This window comes from Solanum pennellii, chromosome 11 (assembly GCF_001406875.1).
Source record: "Solanum pennellii chromosome 11, SPENNV200".
Taxonomy (NCBI): domain Eukaryota; kingdom Viridiplantae; phylum Streptophyta; class Magnoliopsida; order Solanales; family Solanaceae; genus Solanum; species Solanum pennellii.
The window spans coordinates 45,465,782-45,488,225 of NC_028647.1; the positions used below are offsets into that span (position 1 = coordinate 45,465,782).

At 38.3% G+C, this 22,444-nt stretch overlaps 2 protein-coding genes across 2 annotated transcripts in view; one reads left to right on the forward strand and one right to left on the reverse strand.

Moving 5' to 3' along the window:
- Nucleotides 1-542: 542 nt before the first annotated feature.
- Nucleotides 543-2,423, forward strand: LOC107003088 (costars family protein). The gene is made up of 2 exons (XM_015201339.2): nt 543-702; nt 2,023-2,423. The coding sequence occupies exons 1-2, from the start codon at nt 622-624 to the stop codon at nt 2,200-2,202; spliced, it is 261 nt and encodes an 86-aa protein (XP_015056825.1). The 5' UTR covers nt 543-621; the 3' UTR covers nt 2,203-2,423.
- A 1,975-nt stretch (nt 2,424-4,398) lies between these two features.
- LOC107004491 (K(+) efflux antiporter 3, chloroplastic) overlaps nt 4,399-22,444 on the reverse strand; it is a 58,121-nt gene continuing 40,075 nt past the window's right edge. Inside the window, exons 8-19 of the mRNA XM_015202695.2 lie at nt 22,050-22,100; nt 21,559-21,672; nt 21,338-21,439; nt 21,120-21,254; nt 20,836-21,017; nt 20,628-20,763; nt 20,136-20,207; nt 19,960-20,052; nt 19,706-19,867; nt 19,349-19,438; nt 19,119-19,280; nt 4,399-5,724 (exon numbers count right to left, since the gene is read on the reverse strand). Of these exons, the coding sequence (XP_015058181.1) occupies nt 4,969-5,724; nt 19,119-19,280; nt 19,349-19,438; nt 19,706-19,867; nt 19,960-20,052; nt 20,136-20,207; nt 20,628-20,763; nt 20,836-21,017; nt 21,120-21,254; nt 21,338-21,439; nt 21,559-21,672; nt 22,050-22,100 (2,055 nt within the window). The 3' untranslated portion in view covers nt 4,399-4,968. The remainder of the gene's footprint in view (nt 5,725-19,118; nt 19,281-19,348; nt 19,439-19,705; nt 19,868-19,959; nt 20,053-20,135; nt 20,208-20,627; nt 20,764-20,835; nt 21,018-21,119; nt 21,255-21,337; nt 21,440-21,558; nt 21,673-22,049; nt 22,101-22,444) is intronic.

The window sequence follows — 22,444 nt, forward strand, 5'->3', positions numbered from 1 at the left end:
GTGTGAGTTGGAGGTTAAAATATCAAATTTTACACCAAGTATAGGATTAGGTGTAAAATTTGGTGTTGGGTTGGAGATGGTCTTAGAGCCACACAAATTTCTATAATTTATTTTGGACCACAAACTTCAAAAGTTTTCATTTCTTTTTTAAACTCTGTATCAAGTCAAACTAACTCACATAAAATGAAACGGAAGGAGTACTCCCTCCGTTGACTACTGTTTGTCATGGTTTCTATTTTTAGAGTCAAACTATATGAATTTTAACTAACATTTTAAGATATATTTTTTCATCATATTGATATGAAAAATAATTGCAATTTATAGTACTTTTCGTATAGTTTTGAATATCTTTTTTTTTGTTTAAAATATTGAATTAATTTATACTAATTTAATTTTAAAAATTAATTAAATTGACTTTCGAAAAACAATATGACAAATAAAAGTGATCAGAATGAGTAACAATTTAAAGGATTATTTGAATGATGAGTATGAAAGAGAAGAGGGTGTTTTTTGTGATTAACTCCAACTTCAAATAAGGAATAGTAAATTTTATCGGATATAAAAAGCAAACAGTGAATGTTAGAAGACGATAGATCTGTTCAACTCCATTGAATAGAAGCCATGAACGTTGAAGAAGAGGTTGAACGTCTCAAAGAAGAGATCAAGCGACTCGGCATAGCCCAAGATGATGGTTCTTACAAGGTAGTACCTTTTTACCCATTTCAATTACATATCAGATCTGTAATGCATTTTCTCTGAACCCACATTATCAATTTGTTGGACACTTTAATTGCTTTGCTTATACACATCTTTCTAATCTATGTGATTTCAACAAGAATCAAAAGATTATGATTGCACTACATCGTATCCCTGGGCATATCATGTTAATTTTATCATTTCTGAGAAAAAAACTGGTTTAAACTATGAAATTTTATTAAAACAACACATTTTGCTATTGTTTCAGTATAGTCTCGAGAAACCAAATCATGAGGATTAAGGTTAGATCATTAAATCATGCAAATGCTGGTTTTTGTATCTGAAAATATATGATTGTCTGAAATCAGTGGCGGAGCCAAAAGTTTCAATAAAGAGGTTCAAAATATGGAAAAATAGACAGACAAAGTAGTTGATGGGGTTTCAATATATGCTATATATACCTAAAAAATACTTAACCATATATAAATAATACAATTTTTCGCCCCTTTACTCGAAGGCGGCTCCGCCACTGTCTGAAATCACAAGCGTTTTAAAAGGCTTATTTCATGCCTTTTGAAATTGATTGTTCTTTAAATCTATAGCTTTATTGTTCAGGAACTAAAAACCATTTTTTCTATCTAATTGTCTTAGCTTTGGAAGACCTTCCTGATGTAGTTTTTTTCTGTTTCTGCTATTATTAACAAGTCAGTGATTTGAGAAAGCATAGGACTGTGATATCAACTAAACAATAATAGGCTAATGGAGTGCAAGTAATGTAAACAGACTTGAGTTTGTGCATGTCTCTCCCAAGTCCCATATGAGTAGCTAGCCGTGCTTGATTGGAAGCTGGATTTATCTCTGTTTTCATGGTTAATGTTTCAATATTAGTGTTGGAAAAATTTGATTCGAGTTGCATTTAAACTCTCGTTAAGATAATAATACTTACATTTTGATGCTTTTTTAAACGTGAGTAAGTACAGATGACAATGGGGCGGGACAGGTTATAGAAATTGAAGGGCAGAATGAAAAATGCCATATGATTGCCCTCTTTGGCCTAGTTTTTTAAAACTTTCACACACCACAAGAAGAGTGATATTATTATGCATGCTACTTTGGCACTACATGGAGGTTGTAAATAGGAAACTTTAGCGTTTAAGCGGGATTATAGCAACACCCCATGATTCAAGTATAAAAGTTGCAAAAGGCAGATAGTTTAGGAGAGCCTAACTATAATCCAAAGGGATTGGATTGACTTAGTAGAATAGTTGTCATCTTAAACAAATACAAGGTGGCGTGATTAACGTTGATTTTGTTTGTGTTGTGAAGGTAACATTCGGAGTGCTGTTTAATGATGACAGATGTGCCAACATCTTTGAGGCGCTAGTTGGAACATTAAGGGCTGCAAAGAAAAGGAAATTCCTAACCTATGATGGTGAGCTCCTCCTCCAAGGTGTTCATGACAATGTCGAAATTATTCTCAAGCCACCACTTGTTACCACTTCATAAGTAACCAATGTTGTTGAATGATTCTACTTTTTGATTGGGAGTGTGTACAAGTTACTGGACATGTCCAATTATTTTACCCTGAATGATGTGTGTGTGTGTGTCTCTCTCTCTCAAAGATTCACTTAACTTCTATATTATATTCACATCTCCCATTTGTGTTGTGTAACAAGTTGTATGGTTTATCTAGATATGCGGAGAAAGAGCATTCTATATTATTCACATCTCCCATTTGTGCTGTGTAACAAGTTGTGTGGTTTATCTAGATATGTGTAGAAAGAGCATTCTATATTATTCACATCCCGGTCAGCACCGTGGGAGGGTACTATGATACCACTACAGCATATGCACTTGTTGTTGTTAACTTACTACTAAAGTTAACTAATACCTTAGAATTAGGGGGAAAGACAAACACAAATCTGGAGATGATGTATTATAAGGCTTATCATATGAAGGGAAACAAAGTGTCTCTTACTTTTAAGTCATTGATTTCCAATCCCAAATATACCTTAAGAGCTTCCTTCTTAACACAAGGTAAGTCTACATACACGTCACTCTTCCCATACTCTGCTTGTGGGATTGTATTAGGGTATGTTGTTGTAATAGATGTTGAAAGCTTGATCTTTCCTTTAGGGTCTTTGCTTCAAGCCTCGTGCATTTCAAGTCCGAATGTACCATTCACACATGAGTATAAGATTGTAAACATGCATTTTGAAAAGAGGGCATGACAAAGGTCATGGATGACCAAGAAAAGATAAGATTCTCTCCTTTGGTTGTGTGATAAGAGCACAACTATGGCCAGTCACTGCAGCAGTGGTTACCCCTGTGATTGGAAACAATAGCATCACTCCGAGTTCGAGTACCTCCAGAGTTGATAAGTAACTTCAATTGAGTATTGAGACTTCAAGTAGCTTGAAGGAGAATTCGACTGCATCCAAAGTGCAGCACGATGATGGAGTAGATTTCAATGGAATAGTAAATGTTCCTACTCCCCACGTAACAGTTGTAGAGAAAGTTAAGGCTTATCCTGATACATGGGCTATTTCTCTGCTAATAATAGATCTTTGTCCAATGGTATGACCATTAAGGACGGATGACCTAGTGTTTGATCCAACTCAACTCTGTATGAATGTATGTACATGTAATAAGCTATCAAACCTATACTCGGACCGGAGGTGTAATCTCTTCCATATAAGCTAATCCATACTCGAACCAGTGTATATATATAAAAATAGCTAAATAGGGCTCTTTCCACCTGATTATAGCTCAAGAGTAGGTGCATATGTAAAGATATGGAAATATGAGAATTTCTAACTTAAAAATGAGTTGCTAGTCAACTTTAAATATGAATGCTATAAGCTTGAGCACGATTTGACAAACTTCATGTTTAAGAACAACTGAACTTCCACTAATAGTGTTAAAACGACTCAGGTAGAGATATATGACTTTTTGGCTAACTTGGATTCTCCTTCATATATGAATTCTCAACAGTTAGGAAAGCTTCAACAAGTTTCATTACTACAAAGAGGAAAGATAAGAAGAAGGTGTTGTGGAATCAACAAACGAACGAACTGAATAAAACAACAACGAGATAATATAAGACTACGAGTTTTATACTGATCCAGGTTGCTCAAATTTGAAAGAAAAAAGTGGCAGAGGGGGACACATAAGGGAAAAGAATCTACAGGATGGGTTCTAGAAATGATTGAGGTATTGGATCGTCATGCAAGCAGAGGCAATTGACTATGTTTAATTAGTTGCTAGATCGCAGGAAATCACACAACTTACATGTGCCTTACCAGAGCTTGAGATACAACAAATGACTCAAAATGTAAGCATGAGCAGAACCATTGTGAAAATCGAGGAACAAGTGATTTACCTTGCTCGTCGGCGTATTGCATTCTGTTCTTCAGGAGAGTTCTCTAGTATGGAGGACACTGAAAGTGATGAAAACGAATATATAGACTCCACCTCTTAGCATCCATTTTTATTGTCATTTTGTGACTTTTGACACTCTGAACATTTTGAAGTTCTTGGAACATTTTGAAGTTCTTGGAACATTTTGACACTCTGAACATTATGTTATGTTTACTGACTATGATATTGCGTGTATCGTTTGGTTTGTATGAAATAACTGGATTGAATATATATTAATTGTATGTGAGTTCTACTACAAAAAAAAAAAAAAAATGCACCAGAAAAGCGATGGACAATCCTCTATTGCTTATTTTTTTTTAATAAAAATAAAATTGTGTTGCTTTTGAAGAATACAAGAAAGGGGTGGCTAGAGTAGCCAAACTTGGAGCCTATTAAAAGAGACTTTATAATAATACATCACTGTTTTGAAGAAGAAACTGCTAAACATCAATCTTCATCTTTTATTCTTTGAATAACTCCAGAACTTTTCTTGTTTTCTGATGTGACTATAAGCAAAATCAAACTGAATTCACCTTCTTTTTGGATTGATTAATAAAATCTAGCTAACACCCATTCCCATTAACTTGACTATGTACAATATATGATCACTAAGAAAACTTCAATTTAAGCCAATTTCCTAGCATGCTCCTGTCTGTCTCGTCCTTGGTCAAATATCAATAATGCAACTATCAAAAATTGGAATCTAGAAAACGTACTCAATGGAGGGATAAACCTAAATTGGATGCCTCCAAATGCAAGGTTCACCTTGTTATTGTCTTTTTACTGTGTTCTTGAAGGATGGTAGTTTTAAGCCAGGACCTTAGGTCGGAAAAGCAGAACCAGCTGAGCACCCTAAGTTTGTTGAGAGATCTCATCTGTATTACTTTCCACACAACCACTTTTCGAGTTAGCTGGAAATGCACTCTCCATATCATCCTCCTCAAATAGTTGTTCTCCATTTTCTAGAGCATGAGATAGATGACTCTTGCCATCATCAGATGACTGATCAACTGCAGCCGAACTGTAATTTCTATCCCTTGGATACTGTGCTGTATTAGTTGACAGAGTGGCACCATCATCGGAAGACTGATCATTTGCAGCCAAACTGTAACTTCTATCCCTTAGATCCTGTATTATGTCAGTTGACAGCATGGCACCATCATCGGAAGACTGATCAGCTACAGCCAAACTGTAACTTCTATCCTTTAGATCCTGTGTTGTGTCAGTTGACAGCGTGGCACCATCATCGGAAGACTGATCAGCTGCATCCAAACTGTAGCTTCTATCCCTTAGATCCTGTGGTGTGTCAGTTAACAGGGTGGCGCCATCATCAGATGACTGATCAGCTCCAGCTAAACTATAACTTCTATCCTTTAGATCCTGTGTCGTGTCAGTTGACAGCATGACGCCATCATCAGATGACTGATCAGCTGCAGCCAAACTGTAACTTTTATCCCTTAGATCCTGTGTTGTGTCAGTTAACAGCGTGGTGCCATCATCAGATAGTCGATCAGCTGCAGCCAAACTGTATCTTCTATCCTTTAGATCCTGTGCTGTGTCAGTAGACAGCGTGGACGCCCCATTCTGGACAAAGTCTGCAGCTCTTACCTAATAAAGATGTTCTCAAACTTCATTAATAGCCACATTTATCCAGCTTAAGTATATGAGAATATTCAGCAAAAGCACAAAGAAGTTATAGCAGCTCAGAGAGTTGTAAGCATAATAAGTAGAAACAAATAAGCTTATGTTGCAACTCCTTTAACTGTGAAGCCAGCAGAAGCCTTTTATTTTAACAAACTATTGTGTTTCTGTGCCATTTAACATGACCAAATGTGGATGCTTGGGAAAAAAGACAAATTAGAACCTATTTTGGACATTCACTAATTCATCCTTTTACTAATATGCTATAGGTTTAGAAACAATTTTTAAGATATACACTACGGGTGACATTTAGAATAGAAAAAGTTCTGCAAATATTTACTCCTGAAATGGTAGTAAAGTTTAAGTTAAAGTAGGGTGGACATACTAAGGGGTTAAAAGACTCATCTTTAGAAACCACATGTTTAGAGTGCCCTTCTATATTGAGCAAAATCAAAATTTGAGCCTTGAACACACTGGAACAGATATCTGTAATCAATAAATCAGCCATCTTTCACATTTGCAATTTCAGAAAGAATAAAAAGCTGAAAGGGAAGATCTCAAGTTAGCAAGCCCTCTTTAGTGAAAGGTCAACCAATACATTTGCTCTCTCATTTTTTGTTTAACTAACATTTTGCGAATAGTTCTTTTGAAATTAGACCTGAATCTGTTTGGATTAGACTGTATTCAAAGAAAAACCTATTAGAAAACTAAAGTTGAGCTGGTTTTGCAAAAAGTGGTATAATATCCTAAACCAAACAAGATAATAAAATGTTACTTTATTTATTTATAGAGAGAGAACTTTGTCAAAAAAATTCTACTATTTTTCTTTCGTTTACTCGTTGGTATTTCGTTCTTAAAATTGGATAAACATTATAGTTCTAATTCTTTCAGGAAACAACTTGTAGTTTAGTTCAATTTTCTCATAGGGGCAAACCATCACAGTGCAACTAGGTTAGACAGATTCTTATATTCAATGGAGTGTGATGAAAGATTTCTCCAACTGGATTGAGGAGACGGAAGTACATGGCCCTCAATTAAATGGTGGGAGTTTTACATGGTTTAGAGGGGCAAACCATTACAGTGCAACTTGGTTAGACAGATTCTTATTTTCATCAAATGGGAAGAAACCTTCAAAATGTAAGGCAGACGATAATGCCTACAGTGACGTCTGAGCATAGTAGCCCTATTATGCTACAATGTGAGGACTGGGGTCAGAATAAATCCTGCTTCAAGTTCGAGAATCAGTGGCTCAAAGTTGATGGTTTCGAGAGGCTAGTTAATAGTTGGTGGAGTGAGTTTGTAGTGGAAGGTTGCCCTGACTACAAGCTCAGTATGAAACTGAAGTTGCTGAAACAGAAACTCAAAATAATGGAGTAAGCAAGTGGGTGGGGATCTAGGCACTAAGAAAAACAAGTTAGTATCTGAATTGACAGATATTGATCTGGCACAAGATTCAAGACATCTGACAAAGGATGAGCTATGGTGAGGGCTAAAATATTGGTAGAGTTGGAAGAAATGGCAAAAATTGAGGAGTCTAGGTGGAGACAAAAATCCAGGATTTTATGGTTGAACCAGGGAGACAACAATACTAGGCTTTTCTAGAGGATGGCTACTGCTCATAAAAGATGTAATAATATAGACATACTAATAATCAGAGGAGAGGTAAAAAAGCCGGAAGCCATTAAGGTGAATATGATTGAGTTTTATAAAAAAACTCTATACTTAAACAGAGTTATGGAGGCCCCCTTTTGAGTGTGTGAACTGTCCTAGAATCTCTCAAGAGGAACAAGAGTGGTTGCAAAGGCCTTTTAGTGAAGATGAAGTGCTAAATATAATCAAACACTGTGATGGAGACAAGGCACCTGGGCCTGACAGATTCATCATGAGTTTCTTTAAAGTTTGCTGGGAGACTTTGAAGGAGGACTTGATGCAGACAATTCATAACTTCCACCAGAAGGGAACTTTTGAGAAATCATTCGATGTCACTTTCTTAGCTTTAATTCCGAAATAGCATGGAGCAGAAGAGTTGAAGGATTTTACACCAATAAGTCTGATTGGTGGAGTATACAAAATCATAACCAAGCTTCTCACAGAAAAAATGAAGAAGGTCATGGGGGTTTTGGTGGATTTTCTGAACGGACAGCAGATAATGGATGCATTAATGCTATCAAATGAACAAGTGGACTTTTAAAGTGAAGCAAAATCTACCAGGAGTCTTATGCAAGCTGGACATTGAGAAGTCTTATGACCATGTAAATTGGTCCTTCCTCTTGAAGATTCTGAGAGATATGGGCTTTGGAAACTAATGGATCAACTGGATTAAGGTCTGTATATCTACTGTGAAGTTTCCCCTTATCATTAATGGCAATCCTGAAGGGTTTTTTCAGTCACTAAGAGGTTTGAGACAATATAACACCCCGTAGCCAAAACAGACCAAAAACCAGCTTTACAGAAAAAAAAATATGCAGGTGCAACCAACGGTGGCATCGACGGACCGTAGCCTGACCCACGGTCCATCCTGCACAACCGTCGATGGGATCAGAAACTACCAAAAATTTCAGCCCAGAAAAATTGGTTAAGTCTTGGACGACGGACGGACTTACGGTCCGTAGGTCAGACGACGATCCGTAGTCCGTGACCGTCGATCAATACTCAGTTCACCCACTCTCTGACAAGAGCTACGGACGACCAGCACGGTCCGTAGGTAGGTGGAAAATTTGTAGACAGTTAAGGGGAAATGCAGTTGGGTCAACTTCAAATGGTCATAACTCTTAGCACAAAATGAATTAGGTGTCTCATGACCTACCCACAGATAGATAATTGAATTAGCTTTCCATAGTCACCGACCTTGCTAAAATCAAACCTCCGAGTAAAAAGTTATGCCCATTTTAGTAAAAACCTGTTGAATAGGCCCAATCGACGGACCCAAAGACGGACCGTTAGTCCTGGCCGTCGTTTGGTCCGACAGCAACTTTCCCAGGGGTCTTTTTGACCTTTCCCACTCCGTTTAAACCCTAAGTTACGTCATTTTGACCCTAAATCATCAGATTTTAGTCAGTTTAAGCCTTAAAACATAATTAAAACATATCCAAGTCAAATAATTAAATCAAAACCTAGAAAATTAGAAGCAAGAATAGAGAAAAAGCTCAAGAAGCCTAGTTCAAGAACACCACAAGCACCAGCAGTTCCAGCCCCGAAACTTAAGTATTTTTTTCGTGGATTTCATCACCAGGTATGTGGGATTTCACTAGTGGGTTCCTTTCACCCATTGGGTCCCTAATTTTCAGTCAGATTCTTGATTCTCTTATCATGATTAAGCCTAGGATTTCTAGAACTTTGTTAGAACTTCATAAATTTATTAAATAAATGTTCCAAATCAGATTATCATGTTATTATTCAGTTTATTGCATGAATTTCAGAATCCTAGCTTTGTATTTCTCTAGTTCTTGAAATTACACATGTTAGGTCAGATATTTCAGACACTTCAGATATACATGCCTCTGTTATAATGCATAATTACCAGATTAATTGTTGCATTCTCAGTTTGCATGTTCAGTTTCGACCTATCCAGTATATACAAAAACTCAGACATAATCAGTAAATTTACAGAATTCATGGGAGTAGCATAATACCGAGTTGGACTAGGGTTAAGCGTACTCAATAGTTCCAGAACTACTAGCCAAGTAGATTGTAAATCCCCTCTGTGGGCAATCAGTTTAGTGATCACGTCAGCATGCCTTTATACCTTTGGCACGGTATATTGGGTCCTCTCGATGGGGCGTATACATCGAACTCCTCATTTAGCTCATGTGATTTATTATCGGTTATTAGTAGCTCTCACAGATCAGTCAGACTCTCTGCATTGACCATTTATCAGTATATTCAGTATTCAGTTTCAGCATGTTATAAATTGGTCATTGAATCCAGTTAGCTCAAAATTCAGTTTATCATGTCAAATTATTATACTTGCTTTTATGCTTGTTCAGTTATGTTTTATTTCAGCTTTACTCTATCCTACATGCTCAGTACCTTTCAAGTACTGACGCATACATGCGCAACATCTTCTCGTGATGTAGGTTCAGGTTCTCAGCATCTAGATCACGCATCGATCGATTTTCTGATCTCCAGTTCAGCAGATTCAGTGGTGAGTCCTCATCCTCCGAGGACAATAGTCATGAGTTCATTTCAGTTTTCTTTTAGTCATTTAGTTTCAATTTTTGCTAGATTTAGCTGGGGGCTTGTCCCAGTATTTCTAGTTCAGTTTAGAGGCTTATTTCAGACATAGTTAGTTTCAGCTTAGTGTTGAGTTAGTAACTTCATTGGATTAAACTCATTAGTCTTCATATTATATCAGTTTTAGCATATGGGTATTCCCCATATTTTCATTATAAGTTATGATTTAGCTTCCGCAACAGTTTATTATCTATACTATGCTCATGATCATGCCAACAGGGTTAACTTGGGATCACTTGTGGTCCTAGGTTTCGTGTCCGCGTCTCGGGGGTTGCTCGGGGCGTGACAGACAAGGTGACCCCATGTCACCATTCCTATTTATCTTACTATGGAGGGTCTCAACTCCATGATCCGGAAAGCAAATGAGAATGGGTGGTTGCAAGGGTTCTGCGCAAATGCAAATAGGGGAGATGCTATGGAGATCTCACACCTGTTATATGCTGATGACTCCTCGGTTTTCTGTGGTGCTGAAGTTAATCAAATAAGACACTTGAGGGCCATCTTAACCATCTTTGAAGGAATATTAGGACTTCATGTCAATTGGCATAAAAGTTGTTTATACCCGATTAACCAGGTTGCAAATATGCAGGTGCTTGCTGAGATAACCTAGGATGTCAGGTGACCTCACTCCCAACAAAATTCCTTGGAATGCCCCTTGGTGCTAAGAACAAAGATGTGGAAGTTTGGAATGAAGTACTGGAAAGATGTGAGAGGAAGATGTCAAGATGGAAAAGGCAATATCTATCCTTATGAGGCAGAATAACTCTTCTCAAATTAGTGATGGATGCATTTCCTACTTATATGATAAGCTTATTCCCAATACCAAGAAGCATAGAGAATAAAATCAACAAATCAAGAAGTCTTCCCAGCGGGGGAATAAAGAGAAGCTTGGGTATAATATTGTTAACTGGGATGAAGTGACACTCAACAAAATGCAGAGCGGTTTGGGTATAAAGAAGTTGAGTATGCAGAATGTCAGCCTGTTGAAGAAATGGCTATGGACGTTCTGGAGTGAAGATTTGGGTTTGTGGAGGAGATTCATATCACAAAAAATATGGTCCGCAAAACAATTGGATCACTGAAGAAGCAAATGGTACCCTTGGATGCTTTGTCTAGAAGACAATCAGAAGACTGTGGCCATCCTTTATCCCCAATCTATCCTTTAGGATTGGTAATGGGGTGAAGACCACTTTCTGGAATGAACTCTGGTTAGGGGAAGAGAATTTGAAGATCACGTTCACATATCTTTATATGTTGAGCCTACAACAGATGGACACTGTGGCACAGGTGTGGAGCCCTCAAGGTTCGCAATTGATCTTTAAGAGGGCTTTAAACGACTGGGAAGTTTATAGAGTAACAGGATTACTATACACTATATGCATTTCCAGGTGTCACTGAAGGTCATGATACTCCAATCCGGAAATGCACAAGAAAGGGATTTTTACTGTGAAGTCTTATTACTGGAGGTTAAATTCTAATCATACTATGGAAATGGAATGGCCTTGGAAACTAATTTGGAAAATCAGGATTCGTCACAAGGCCTCGGGTTTCACTTGGTTGGCAATTAGGAAAGCATGTCTAACTCATGAAGTGTTACAAAGAAGAGGTATACAGATTTGCTCAAGGTGTTCATGTGTGCGGAAGAGGCAGAAGTTAACAGTCACTTATTCTTACACTGCTGAACAACTGTAAATCCGTGGGATATGTTCTTATGTATACTTGGAGTTAGCTAGGTAATGCCCAAGACTACATTAGACTTGCTGAGACAGTGGGAAGGAGTGGGCAGAAGAAGAAGATCCAAAGAGGACTGGTGGAAATGCATCCCAACCTGCATTTGGTGGACATTGTGGAAGGAAATAAATGAAATATCACATGATGGGAAACTTAACAGCATTTAGAAAATCAAGATGAATAGCTTGAGCCTGCTGTAGTTTTGGTGTAAACGGGGTTTGGTGGGGGAGGTTGATAGTTTAGTGGATTCTCTAGCTCAATTGTAAAGTTTTTGCCTTGTTTTTGGTTTTTGAAATTACCCCCTGTGGGCTGTAAATCCCACCTCATCAGGCTTTGCTATTGTGTTTTGATGTGAATATAAAGTTACCTTTATTAAATCCTCATCGAAAATCAAGTTTGTATTTTGAAGTTGACTTATAAGGGCACAACTGTTATCTGCTTATAATTTTACGTGACTTATACTTGGTGTGTTTGGTATGAAGGAAAACATTTTCCATGGATAATGTTATCCTAGAAATGTTTTGTTGGAAAATAAGTAGGGTTCTCATTTTCTAGTGTTTGGTAAGTAAGCAAAAAATATTATCTTAAGAGCATTTATATGTAATCTAGCAAAACCTATGTGGGCGGAATGGGGTAGCGACTGGGGTTTCGGGTGGTGGTGGTGGGTGGGATGGTCAAGAGGTGCGGATTGGGGATGTTCGGAGGGTGGGGAGGAGACAATGAACTTAGAATGTCACCAGTCACTTACGGAAGTTTTTCCCTACTTTCATTAGAGAAGTCCTTTTCCTCATTTTTAAGGAGCTTGCTTTTCTAGAGAAAATGTTTCCAAAACATAAGAAAATCGAAAAACAGTTTTTGGAAAATGTTTTCCTCCATACCAAACACACTCTAAAAAGCATTTTTTTTTTGAGATTCTACAAAAGGGTTCGTGCAGGGAGATCACTATATATACTTATTAAGCAATACAATATGAACAGTTCAACTTCACTGTGGGCATTGGTGGAGCTTTATCGCGATAACCTGAGATGTTGGATGCTTGGATACTCAGGAAATACTGCACCTTCTGAACTGCTGGTTCCTTCTACAGCCTCAAACTAGCCCATCAACAGAACCTTACCCTTCTCCCTAAATCTTGATGCACAGGAGGTCATCACTGGCATAATGTCTCAACATATAGCTCACTCATCACTTTTAAACTATTGAAAAGGTACTTGCACAGATAGCTAACTGATCCCTTTATAGAGCAAGTCTAGAGAAAACAAAATTGGGTAGCAGACAAGCTGGCAGAATATGGATGCAAAAAGATCAATGACAACTCCATCATTGTGTTTGAAGACCCTCCACTTTTTGTCAATGACGCACTGCAGGACAATATCAATGGGAAAGAATATTTTCATGAAGGAATAGCCAACCCCAACCTTTTCCCCCTTGTAATGACTTTTCACAAAGTCGCCTCCCATATTCCCTTTTATACGGACTCGCATATGAGTCCCCCCTTTTTTTTTATCACACAACATTCCATGTACTTTTTGGTAGTTTATTAATATAATAATCTTATAGTTTGGACCAAAAAAAGTAGGCCGATGCACTTACAGATTTCAGACCATGAAAACCTAGTTCACCTCACCCAAAAGTCAGCAAGTGGTAGACTACCAGTACTGGAAAAGATAGTGTTATGAAGTGAAGATCAGTGAAGAAAAATTATGGAGAGGTGGGGATTCGATATTGGAACAAGGCTACAGTAGTAACTGAATTTCGGAAGAAGTAACTAACGTTAGAAAGGAACGGCTAGGATTTAATGTGAAGCAATGGTGAGGATGATGCCACGTAGATTGAAGGTGGTTATATAATAGTGGTTAGAGGAGAGAGAAAGGTAACTAAAATTTGGAAAAGTCACGTTTTCTTCCTTTCTGCTTCTCTATTTCTCTTCTTATCTTTTCTTTTCTCTGTACTTCTTCTCGTTCTCATCTTTCTTCTTCGTTTCTCATTTACAGCTTTTCTATGGAGGTTATGAAGTTCTTAGTTGATAGTTAGTTACGTGTAATTGAGACTTCCGATTATCAATAAAGTTGGTTTGGTTTTCTGTGATTTCCAATTCAAATCGTAAATTGAATTTGTGATCCTATTAAGGTCATAACAGTTGGTATCAGAGCCTTCGAACCTGTGTGATGGCTGAGGGTACACGCTGGAAGATTACAGAGGATAAGCTAACAAGGCACGATAAAATGCTAGCCGATCTGCTAAATTCACAAGAGGAAGTACGTCATGCTCAAGCTGGAATTCAAGGAACATTGGATTTAATTTTGGAGAGATTGGGAGTGTTGGAGAGAGCTCAGGTGGTTCCGAATGTGGGAGAAGGTTTACTACCTATTCCGAATGTGGATAATCGCAACAGAGCTCAGTCAAATGCAGTAAGGTTACCTAGGTGGGAGTTACCTATTTTCGCAGGTCAGGAACCGAAGGTGTGGATCCGAAAGTGTGATAGATTTTTTACACAGTACAGAGTGGGTAATAAACAAAGGGTAGAAATGGCTGCGTTGTATTTGACCGATGCCGCGGAAGTGTGGTATCAGTCAATGGTGTTAAGTGGAGGAATACCGAATTGGATTGAGTTTAAAGAGGATTTGATAAGTAGGTTTGGGGAAATTGTAGTGAGTGATGTGGTGGAAGAATTTAATAAATTGCAACAGATCGGAATTGTGGAAGAGTTTTTAGGACGATTTGAGGATCTAAAAGCTCAAATGCTTATACGAAATCCGGCTTTGAATGAAGCTCACTTCCTATCTAGTTTCATTGGAGCACTAAAAGAGGAGATCAGATTAGAGGTGAAAATGTTCAAATCGAGGACATTGAAGAAAGCTGTACAGAAAGCGAGAATGAAGGAAATGGCAATTGAAGCTGGCCGAAGGAGAAATAGAGTAGCAAACTGAGTGTTGCCGGCAGCTGTGCAAGGAGTAGGAAAAACATCTACTACAATGGTTAATCGAAATGGACCTTATCGGCTTACTCCTGAGACATACGAGTTTAGGAAGTCGAATCACTTGTGTTTCCGATGTGGAGAGAAATATGGGCCGGGACATATTTGCAAAGTAAGGCAGTTGAATTATTTGACTGGTTTCGTTGAGGGTGATAAAGAAGGTGATCAAGTTTCAGAATTGGATGACAATGAAGACATTACCATTGAAGGAGTAGTTGAACTAGAGGTACAACAGGCTGTTTGTTTAAATGCATTGACGGGCCATAATATGGGAGAAAATACAATTCTGGTGGGAGGAACTGTAAAGAAGAGACACTTGGCAATACTGATTGATTCGGGAAGCACTCATAGTTTCATCGACAAGCACACATTAGCTGAATCGGGTTACAAGCCTCGGCCTTGTTCGCCTGTACAAGTAACAGTGGTGGATGGCAATTACGTAATGTGTAATTCTCATTGTAGAGGGTTTCGTGGAAAATGCAGGAAAGGATTTTCATGGAAGATTTGCTCATTATTTCTTTGGGAGGCTGTGCTTTGGTGTTGGGAAACGACTAGATGAAGAAACATAATCCGACTAAGTTCGATCATGAGCGGAAGTGTGTGACTATAGGAAGGAAGGCTAATAAGTTGGTGCTGCCAGGAATAGCAGGAGAAGGAAGTTTGAATAAAGGTCAAGCTATAGTTGCTCATCTTTTTATGATGAACATGATAAAAAACAGTGAAGATGAAGTACTTGAAGAAGGACTGCAGGAAGTGTTAGATAAATATGAGGACATCTTTGCGGAACCAAAGTCTTTGCCACCGAAGAGATTGTTTGATCATGCGATACCCCTCAAATCAGGAGTTGTACCTGTCAGTTTGAGACCCTATCGGTATAATTTCCATCAAAAGAATGAGTTGGAGAAGCAAGTAAAAGAGATGTTAAGCAGTGGAATCATACAGGCTAGTCAATCACCTTATTCATCACCGGCATTGTTAGTAAAAAAGAAGGATGGTACCTGGAGGTTCTGTGTCGATTATAGAGGGTTAAATGACTTAACCATTAAGGACAAGTATCCAATACCAATTGTTGACGATTTGTTAGATGAACTGCATGGAGCGTCGATATTTTCTAAGGTGGATTTGAGAGTTGGGTATCATCAAATTAGGATGAAGATGGAAGATGTACACAAGACTGCATTTCGTACTCACATGGGCCATTATGAGTTTCGAGTAATGCCCTTTGGACTCACTAATGCCCCAGCAACATTTCAAGCCTTAATGAACCAGATATTTCGATCGTTTATTCGGATGTTTGTCTTAGTATTTTTCGATGATATACTAATCTATAGCAGAAACAAGGCAGAACATTTACAACATCTGCAAGTGGTGTTTAATATTTTGAGAATGAATGTGTTGTTTGCAAAGTGATCGAAATGTTCTTTTGGTCAAGCTAAAGTGGAGTACTTAGGCCATGTTATTACTAAGGAAGGGGTGACTACTGATCCTCATAAAATTCAAGCTATGGTGGATTGGCCTAGACCCAAGACTTTACGGGCTCTAAGGGGGTTCCTTGGTTTAACCGGCTACTATCGAAAGTATGTACAGAATTATGGAACCATCAGCAGGCCACTCACTGATTTGTTAAAGAAAGAAGCCTTCAAGTGGAATAGTGAGGCCGAAAATGCATTTGAAAGTCTTAAGAAAGCTATGACGACTACACCGGTGTTGGCTCTTCCTGATTATACTCAAGAATTTGTGGTGGAAACTGATGCGAGCCATGGGGGTATTGGGGCTGTGCTTATGCAACAAGGGAAGCCAATTGCGTTCTTTAGTAAAGTGTTGGCTCCTAAACATCGAGGTAAATCGATTTATGAAAAAGAGTATATGGCTCTACTTAATGCGGTGGACAAGTGGAGACATTATTTACAGTTTAAACACTTTGTTGTTAAGACTGATCATCACAGTTTGAAATACTTGTTAGAACAACGAGTGACTTCGGCTATACAACAGAAAGGTTTAACAAAATTGTTGGGTCTTGATTATGAGGTGCGTTACAAAAAGGGCGCCGAGAATAGAGTGGCTGATGCTCTATCTAGGCGACAAGAAGGATTGCAGGCAGACGAGATTTCGGAGGTAGGATTATTGATGGCTGTGAGTATGATCACGCCCATGTGGATCCAAGAAATTATGCACAGCTATAGTGAGGATTCGTTTGCTCAAGAGTTAATGGCCTTGTTATCAGTAGACACACAAGGGCCTAGTTTGTGGCATAATGTTAATGGTGTTTAGAGGCGAAAAGGCAAGGTTTATGTGGGTTCTCAAGGGCCTTTACGGAAGCAGCTCATTTCCGATTTTCATGATACTCCTTTGGGTGGGCATTCGGGTCAGTTAGGTACTTTGAAGAGATTAACTCAATATTTTTATTGGCCTAAAATGAGGACTATGGTGAATGACTATGTGGCTCAGTGTGAGGTATGTCATCGTAACAAAGACGACAATGCAGCATATCCGGGTTTACTTCAACCCTTGCCGATTCCGAATCAAGCTTGGAGTCATGTTAGCATGGATTTTATAGAGGGGTTACCAAAGTCTCAAAATAAAAGTGTGATCTTGGTGGTGGTTGATCGTTTTACCAAGTACACTCATTTTATAGCTATGGCTCATCCCTTTTCTGTTGTGACAGTGACTGAATTGTTTTGGAAGCGAATCCACAGGTTACATGGAACTCCAGAGTGTATCGTATCTGATCGAGACAAAGTATTTTTGAGTAAATTCTGGCAGGAAATGTTTCGGCTATTAGGTACACAGTTGCATTATAGTTCGGCCTATCATCCTCAGTGTGATGGCCAAACTGAGCGAGTCAATCGATGTTTGGAGAACTATCTTCGTTGTATGACTGCTAATCGACCGATTCAGTGGAAGAAATGGTTGTTTGCTGCAGTATGGTGGTATAACACCAACTTCCATACGGGCTTGCAATGCACTCCATTTGAAGCGTTGTATGGATATACTCCACCTCAACTTTCGATCGGACCTCTTCTGGAAACAGTAGTACAGGCAGCAGAGGATGTAGTGATGCATGGACAACAGTTTCTTCAGTTATTAAAGGATAATCTCGCTACTGCCCAAGCTCGGATGAAATTTTTTGCGGATAAGAGAAGAACTGAGCGTGAGTTTGCGGTCGGCGATTGGGTTTATTTGAAACTTCAACCTTATAGGCAGACTTCATTAGCTTTGAGAAGAAATTTAAAACTCAGTTCTAAGTACTACGGTCCATATTTATTACTTGAGAAGGTGGGGTTAGTGACTTACAAATTAGCTCTACCTATGCAGTCTAAGATTCACCCGGTATTTCATGTATCGTTGTTAAAAAAGAAGATGGGCGATCGAGTGGTAGTACAGTCGGAGTTGCCTTATACAAATGATGCAGGGCAGTTCTTGGTGAAACCAGTGGCTATTTTGCAGCGACAAATGGTCAAACGAAACAATGTGGCAGTGGTGCGCGTACTAGTGCAATGGTCTAATCTTCCACCTAAGGATGCTACGTGGGAGGATTATGAATTTTTGCGCGCTATGTTTCCCGGTTTTGACTCTATTCCTTGAGGTCAAGGACTCTTTGATGCGGTGGGGAATGTTATGAAGTGAAGATCAGTGTAGGAAAATTATGGAGAGGTGGGGATTCGATATCGGAACAAGGCTACACTAGTAACTGAATTTCGGAAGAAGTAACTAACGTTAGAAAGGAACGGCTAGGATTTAATGGGAAGCAATGGTGAGGATGATGCCACGTAGATTGAAGGTGGTTATATAATAGTGGTTAGAGGAGAGAGAAAGGTAACTAAAATGTGGAAAAGTCACGTTTTCTTCCTTTCTGCTTCTCTGTTTCTCTTCTTACCTTTTCTTTTCTCTGTACTTCGTTCTCATCTTTCTTCTTCGTTTCTCATTTACAGCTTTTCTATGGAGGTTATGAAGTTCTTAGTTGATAGTTGCATGTAATTGAGACTTCCGATTATCAATAAAGTTGGTTTGGTTTTCTGTTATTTCCAATTCAAATCGTAAATTGAATTTGTGATCCTATTAAGGTCATAACAGATAGATGCAAACTTAATGTTCCTGTTGATTTGTAAAATCTAAAGTATGATCAGATATGATTTTATAGGATTTAAATTTATCTTATAAAATCATATCTGATTTGCTATTGAATAGGTTAGAATATTAGATCAATAAAATCACCCCTTGATTCTCAAATCTGCCAGAATCAAGGGATCTGATAGCTCGTTAGTCAGTTTTCTACTATAAATATGTATCTCTATGGATGAATAAGATTGTATAATTTTGGCACCAAAACTTACAGTTCCGATACTCGCAAATTCATAATTAATATTTATTCAAGCATGTGGAAATATAACATATATATGTATTCTTAAACGATTGGTACCTGCAATGGTTTCATAACTTTAGACACTTGATCGTCAGATTTATCCACAACCTCTTGCGCTTGCAGCTCCATAGAATCTCGAATAAGTTGACTTAGAAAAGTTACATCATCAGACATGATACCAAACCCTTTTAGAAGTTTAGAGCCAAGCTGTAAACTTGTCTGCAGGAATATATAGGGCATGATCAGAATTCACATAAAGAAGAAGAGAAGAATTGCCATGGTTTTACCTCTGCACTTTCAAGAATGGCATCTGTTGCTCCTACTTTCTTCAGATGTAATAGATGCATCACATCCTGAGCTCGTGCATATATTGGTACCTGTAATTGAAAATCAAGAAATAGCAAAAGGTCAGAACTGATAGACCCTGAACCTGACAATATGATGAGTCATAAGAATCCAGATGTATTTAATGTATCCAACACCAGCTATGCACAAGAATGGTTACAGCTTTTTACTTTTCTGACATGTTAACTTTTTTTATCCATTTTGAATTGGATTATCCTCGCTTTAATTTGTAAAATTGAACCTTTCCTCAAAATTTTCCATTGCAGCCCGATATACACGAGGAGGGAGGGCAGAAGTACCGCTGGGAAGGCTAGTCGAATTCTCTGGACAGCTTCTGTGGTCCTTTCTTTTCCTCTGTACATGACCATAACTGCTTTCGGAGAAGATATTCCAGCAGACTGCAGCACTGCAGGACGTGAACCATCACCATAGATAACAGGAAAACCAAGTTTTGTAGAAGCCTGTTGCAGTGACATGGGCAAAATATCACTAACCAGTTCACAAGAACACACTGTTGTAATAACACACAACTTAATCTATGATATATAGTAACCTTTACAACAGAAGGATCTAGATCAAAAGCAACGTATTGCAACTCCTCCCCGTCACTCGAAGCTAGTGGTGTTGATAATAAATTGGCAAGGACCTGTGTGAAGATGGAAAAACAAATTATCAGAAAGATAAAGCAGGGCTTCTTCCTACGCAACAGTGATCCCGCAATTGCATTACCTGACCCATTTGGCCAAATCCAAGGATGACTACTGGTTCACTCAGATCAAAGTTTTCCATTTCAGCAGTTCTCTGAGATGATCATGAATTACATTAGTAGTTATAAGAACAATTAACTTCTGATTCATGTTGGTCAGAGACTCCAAGAGTTCGAGGACCTGAGATAATAACTCTTCTCTATTTCAAATCACCTTAAGAGAAAGAGACAACAAAGCATCTTTTTTATCCTTAATAGATGAGGCAATCAAATATCATACTAGGCTATATGTGACACAGGAATACGAAGTTTCGTCCTACATGTTTACTGAAACTAAAATACAGCTTATTCGCTGCTACGGCAATCTCAATGTGCATATGTGAAATTTCATAATTCAGAGAGATGAAGCAATGAGATAAAATTCAAAGAGAGAGAGAGAGAGAGAGAAAGATTGCTCATGGATAAATCAATTTCATTACATACACTCATATCCCAGGGACTAGTAAAAGACTTACATCCTCATTGTCAAACTTCTCGCCAACAAACTCAGAAGCTCTTCGTCCAATTTCATTGAGTAATGGAGTCAGTGCCATAGACAGTACAACAACAATGATAAGCAGTTTATTCAACTCGAGGGGAAGCACTCCAAGCCTACAGTAAAATGGTTGTGTTTATCAGTTGAAGAAAATTATTCTATTTCACACAACTTCAGATGAAACTCACCTATTCGCTAAAGAAAAGACAACAAATCCAAATTCTCCTCCTTGAGAAAGAAGAAATCCAATTCTCACACTCTCCTGAAGGGATAGTCCGACTCGGGGACCTATTGCCGTTATGATCAATGTCTTGATAACAATCAGACCAGCCAAGAGAGAAAGCACATTTGGCCACTCCCGGAATAGAAGCTGGCATGAGGTTAAAAATTAGATGCAATTAGAGGAAGGGTTAAAGACCCAAAAAAGTGCATCCTATAGTACATAAAGAAGGTCATGCTTATGAGAAAATACCTGCATATCAATAGAAGTTCCGGTAGTCACAAAAAATAAGCCAAGAAGTAATCCTCTGAATGGCCTTATATCAGCTTCAATCTGAGTACGGAAATTTGTTTCTGCAAGCAGAGCCCCAGCTAAAAATGCTCCAAGCTGCACCATGGATAAATATCAAATGATGAACTCAACTGCTATCTGGGTCAATTGGTATTACTTTTTTCAAATGGGTATCTGACCGTGTCACTAAAGCCCAACTTCTGCGTTAATAGTGATGTTCCTGCAACAGTCAAAAGACAAAGTGCAACAAAAGCTTCCGAACTTCTCGTTTCTGCAACAACCTATGACCGATAAAAATGATCTATTGTTTCAGTTGTAAAAATAGAAGTGTATTTATTCACTGTAACTATATTCTCCCCTGATTTACATGTTATTCTTGGCCAAAGACAAGGATGAGCACCTCAAAAACTCGCCTCCATATGTATTTCCCTCCAAAAGAAAGCAACCCCAGTCCACCTAAAGCCTTAAGACTTTCTTGTGCAAGCATTGGCCAAATACTTTCTTCTATCAGATTCTGCAGAGATTGAAGAGAAAATAATTCTCATAACAGTCATAAACATATACAGCAGCAGGGATAGAGACAACAAATGGCATGTCCGTCAGCTTGATCCCACGTCTGTGTAAAATACAAGGGAAGTTACCAAATATACACCATCCGAGGAAATTTTGTCTAAGTTGGGAACTAAATATCTAATAGAGACTCATTGATAACTCTTGCAATTTAACATATCATCCATGACGAGATGTTTTTACCTCTCATACATAAAGGGAAAAAAATTATATAAGTCGTTACCATAATGATGCTTAGAGACAAATTTTAAGAATAATATTTTCCAACTAACTGCATTGAAGAAAATTTATAGACATTTGAAGTTTCCAAGATCCACGTACCTGGGTCTCCAGCACCGGTAGAATGACTAAAAGAGGAACAACAGCAATGTCCTGCATATATCAAGAACCACAGAACAAATGAGGAAAGATTAATGGGCAACATGTTCCCTGGCTATTCAGACCATTGTCCTTGGATAGACTACAGAAAGGGGAAAAAAGCACTTTCACCATTCGAAATGTAAGTGAGGTACCTAACAGGATCTAAATGTCAAACTTGTAGACCTATTAGAACTATCAAAAGTTCTTGCTCCCTGTTTACTAGGTCTCCTTCCTTGTAGGGAGGATATTGAATATATTGTGACATCCAAGGAAGATTCATAATCATCAGTGCGGAACAAGGAGTTTGGAGGAGTAGTATTATCATCCCGAACTCTCACACAATGTGGGCTGGGTTG

Coding starts and splice junctions, on each gene's coding strand:
- LOC107003088 (XM_015201339.2), top strand. CDS start 622: ATGAACGTTGAAGAAGAGGTTGAACGTCTCAAAGAAGAGATCAAGCGA. Junction 703..2,022: donor AAGATGATGGTTCTTACAAG/GTAGTACCTTTT, acceptor TGTGTTGTGAAG/GTAACATTCGGAGTGCTGTT.